Here is a 4,567-nt window from a genome sequence, read left to right as displayed (position 1 = left end):
AAAAGGCGTGTTTTTAATACGACTATTCTTAGTTTTTTTTTTTAGTTTTGAACAATATTTTTCATCTTGTAATACATGATCGTTTACATGAAATTACATTTTGTGAAACTTACTACATAATACTCCTTTTTGCTTCTTGAAGGTTCAGAATGAAATTTTAATTTTAATGATTTAAAAGGTGAGGAAACTAATTTTTCTCTTAGGCTTAAGATAATTACCGCCTAATATGTCGAACACTTTTTTGTTATTGTTGGGTTTTGAATAGTCAACACTGGGCTGCTCCAGTGTAAAATATCAGTTACAGACTGCGGTAAAAAAACGTAAAAAAATTTACAGATTTATTGGCTCAGGAATTGAACCCCGAACATGTAACGGAAGTACCAGCGCCTAGCTGCCTGAGCCACCACCTGATTAATATAATTATTTTGATTTACTATGAAGTGTTACTACTTATTTATAAAAAGAAGAAAGTATTTTTTAGTTATTTTGCAGGATTTTTTACGCATTATATAAATATAATAGAAATATACTTGAGCGTAACTTAATAAAATTACGTTTCTACATTGTGAGCAGTCTTTATTGATTTACCTGTGGATCCTTCCATTTTGGACCGTGATAAAGTATTTAACTATTGAAAAATTCTTATTTACATTTTTCAGATTTTTATCTGCTCCAAGAAAATACTTAAAACGGTTGAATCATTGAATATAAATTTGTCAATTTCCCTGAACCATGAATGTAACATCGGCCAAGATGTATTATTTTAATAATTTTAGTCGAAATTATATCGATTTGTTAGCAAATAGAATGGTTCAAATTAATAGTGCAATCAAGAATAAATCTTACTTTATATTTTTAATAATCTTATGATAACTAGTGTTAAATCTGAAACAATAGCTTTTAGAGGGAATTTAGAGTGAATTTGCTCGCCATCGACATTAATATGAATAGCTTCAGTGTAGAATTTTCAGCGATACGGTTTGCTTTTTTAGGATAAATATAGGTATGAGAATTTATACATTATTAACTCTGAAAAAATAGATTTCACCGTTTATCATCGATTTTTCTCAGTTTATCATTTTCTTTTTGATTTGCCAGCAAGTTTTACAACTCCATTATCAACAGGTAAAATGAAATTAAACACGTTTCCATAATTTTATTTAGAAATTAAAAAATATGTTTATGTAGACACTGTTTTTTACCTTAAAATTGATTGAAAATTAACCGCATGCTCCTTTGGTGGACCCTACCCTATTTAGCGCATAAAGTAGAGCACTTCTATTGATACATAATATGATACCAATTTTCAGAAGAATTTCAATGCATTGCGATTGTGTCTGGGTTGATAATTAAATCTATATGTGCTAAAGGATAAGGATCAGAATCATCTGAAATTATTAACTGAATATTTTGCGTTGTAATGTTTCAGATCAACCGAGTGCTTCAACTAAAATCCAGAATCCCATGAGTTATTGGAAGAAATCAACAGAAAAACTAGATGGGGGACCCCATTCTGTTCTTCGCCCTGGTCAATTTGTGGGATTTGAAACTGTGTTTGTCAAACCTGAAAAGGAAGAGCAAAGTCTTATTTGTGAAGGAAATCCATTGGACGCAACTTTTGAAATAAAGGAAGAATTCATCGAAGGTATGGCTGGATTTGTAATTGAAACAGACCAACCAGAACTATGAAAACTAAAATTCAACATTATTTTCTGTTAAATTTTCAGATGAAGAGGCAGATACAGACCAGAAATATGATGAAAAATATGAGACAAAATTGCATACCACACATACAGGAGAGGCTAATATTTATCGGCCTCCGAGAAGGTTGCACCGCCGTAAGAAGCAGCAAAATCAGGAATCGGAACAGGAACAGAAATACACATGTGAAAAGTGTGCACGGACCTATAAAAATAAAGCTCATTTGAATCGTCATCAAAAATTCGAATGCGGTGTCATACCACAATTCAGATGTGAATTCTGCGACAAACGGTTTAAGCGGAATGTGCATCTTCGTCAGCATATAGTTCGCGTACATGATAAAACTAACGTAAAGGCATCGCAAACAAAATATAATTGTGACAAATGTTCTCGAAGTTACAGTTCCTCAGATGCCTTGACTTTTCACACACGTTTAGAACATGCGGCAGACAAACCACAATTTATTTGCGATATTTGTGGCTTTAAAACTAAACTCAAACCTAGCTTGTCAAGACATATTTTGGCACAACATCTCGGCTGTTCACGAGCCAAACACAGGAAGCGCTCTTTTCAAAATTGAGTTAAGCGTGTTTTCAGGTTTCATTTAACATAAATAATGTATGTAAACAATCACATTCAGTATATTAATGTTTTTATACCAATATTTTAGGATTTAAAAATAATTGAATGCATTAGGAAAGCCGATCACGATAAATTATAAATATTACGGATAGGTCCAGCTAGAATGATCTGTTCATTCAAGAAAATCGTATTAAATACATGCCTTAATTTTTTTTCGTGGTTATTTTAAGATGAGATTAAATAATAGAGATTTTTAAAAAAACTTTAGAAAGTTTATTAAACTTTCGATTCTCATCTTCCACTTTCTTTCATCTTCCTGAAAGTAAATGAAAAAATCGAATATTCGCCAAATTAAAATGGTTAAACTCCTCTTTCAAGAGAGATGAAGAGCGTAGTGAAATATTTAATGGTGCTTAAATTATCATGGAAAATGTAGAAGGGTATCTATAACGACAATCCGTTCTTCGAGCTCAAGTCGAACTTTCATCTTTGGTTAACGCACGGGAAACAACAGACGAAAGACTGTGGTCACCACTCGGCCTTTCTTCTGTGACACATTTTCCATTTTTCATGATATTTTAATTACCAGTAAAAATTTAGATCATGCTCTTTATTATTTTTAAGAGGAAATCTTATACTTCAATTTGACGAAGTTTAATTTTTTTCACTTTCTTTCCTGAAACATACAGAAAGTGGAAGATTATTACACAATTAAGCCATTTCCCTTTCGGGGTAGGCGTGACTCACTCGGCAGGGGAAAGGAGTAGTGTGTGGAAGGGTAGAGATTTTTAAGATTGATCCAGAATTCTCATGCTATTTAAGTAAATAACACGTTCGTTCCGCAACAGGTTGCGGACCGAGGTTGCTGATCAATCTCTCTAGCAATCACCACAAGCGAAGAACCTCACGAAGTCACGAAGCCTCACGAAGAACCTCACGAATGTAAGGTTCCCCACTTGGGTCCATTAGTGGCCAAGGTCTTTTGTTTCAGGCGTCATTCACTCTACTGATACTCTTTTTATTAACTATTTTCCGCCATACTTTCCTATCCTGGCATACTTCTCTAGATTTTTTTATGTCCATGCATTTTTTCATGCAGGCTCTCGTGTTTCTGTGACTTCTTATGTCTCTTCTAACTAAGGTCTCATTCACACATTCTAACCATTCTTTCCGCGGTCTACCTCTGGGCACGCTGCCATTTACTTTACCTTGATACACTTGTTTCGTTAGTCGTTCATTTGGCATTCTCTCAACATGTCCGAACCATCTTAACCGATTTCTTTCCCATGTGTATACTAGCGTCTCTTCTGCACCACATTCTTTTAGAATTATCTCGTTACTTACTTTGTCCATCAGGGTTTTCCCGCATAATAGGCGCATGAATCTCATGTCAATTGCGTTAATTTTACTTTTAGCTTTTTCTTGATAAGTCCATGTCTCGCTACCGTATAGAACAGTCGGTACAAATATAGAATTATGTATTGCCATTTTAGCTTTATTTGATATATTTTTACTTCTGATAAGGGGACCTGCTCTACCAATAACCTTCTTACCTTCATTTATTCGTCTATCTAATTCCTCATCTATCTTCCCGTCCCTAGTAAATAAGCTACCAAGGTATACAAACTTATCAACTTGTTCAATTCTCTCATCATTTAATAAAATATTGCATAGTGTTTTCTCACTCTTTCCTTCGAACACCATAGTTTTAGTTTTATTGACGTTAATTTTGAGGCCCATGCTATTCATGCTTGCATCTAGTTTATTCAACATTCTTTGTAAGTCTTCCATAGACTCTGCCGTAACAATCTTATCATCTGCGAACGCTAACCCACGTACCCTTACAGTTTCGAGATCCACACCATTTTCGTCGAAGAGAGCCATTCCTGAACACTTGTCCATAAATAATATAAATAACCATGAAGACACAACGCATCCTTGTCTAATTCCTTGCATAATATCGAAACAGTCACTTTGTTTCCCATTCACTCTTACACTCGCTTTGCTACCTGTATATATTGTTTTTATAGCTTGTAGGATCCATCCATTGACTCCATACTCTTTCAGGACTTCCCAAAGTTTTCTTCTATCTACCTTGTCAAAAGCTTTTTCTAGGTCAATAAATGCACAGAAAACTTTCTCTCCTACTCTCAAACTTTTTTCTGTTATTTGCCTTAAGCTCAATATTTGATCCGTACATGACCTTCCTGGCATAAACCCACTTTGGACTTCCCAAATCTTTGCTTCTGTTATTTTCATTACCCTACGAATAAGTATTTTTGAA

General features: G+C 34.2%; 1 protein-coding gene across 1 annotated transcript; it reads left to right on the top strand.

Moving 5' to 3' along the window:
• Positions 1-1,435: 1,435 nt before the first annotated feature.
• On the top strand, positions 1,436-3,097 carry LOC117167621 (zinc finger protein 888-like). The gene is made up of 2 exons (XM_033352687.1): positions 1,436-1,645; positions 1,728-3,097. Exons 1-2 carry the CDS (start codon positions 1,465-1,467, stop codon positions 2,279-2,281), a joined length of 735 nt encoding a protein of 244 aa, XP_033208578.1. The 5' UTR covers positions 1,436-1,464; the 3' UTR covers positions 2,282-3,097.
• Positions 3,098-4,567: the final 1,470 nt, after the last annotated feature.

This window comes from Belonocnema kinseyi, chromosome 2, assembly GCF_010883055.1.
Source record: "Belonocnema kinseyi isolate 2016_QV_RU_SX_M_011 chromosome 2, B_treatae_v1, whole genome shotgun sequence".
In the NCBI taxonomy this organism is placed as follows: domain Eukaryota; kingdom Metazoa; phylum Arthropoda; class Insecta; order Hymenoptera; family Cynipidae; genus Belonocnema; species Belonocnema kinseyi.
Note: the sequence above shows the minus strand (reverse complement) of the source record. Positions and strands in the feature narration are given on the sequence as shown.

Excerpts from the sequence above, each read along its gene's own strand:
- LOC117167621 (XM_033352687.1), top strand. The coding sequence starts at position 1,465 with ATGAGTTATTGGAAGAAATCAACAGAAAAACTAGATGGGGGACCCCAT. Across the intron at positions 1,646-1,727 it reads AAAGGAAGAATTCATCGAAG|ATGAAGAGGCAGATACAGAC; the intron begins GTATGGCTGGAT and ends TTAAATTTTCAG.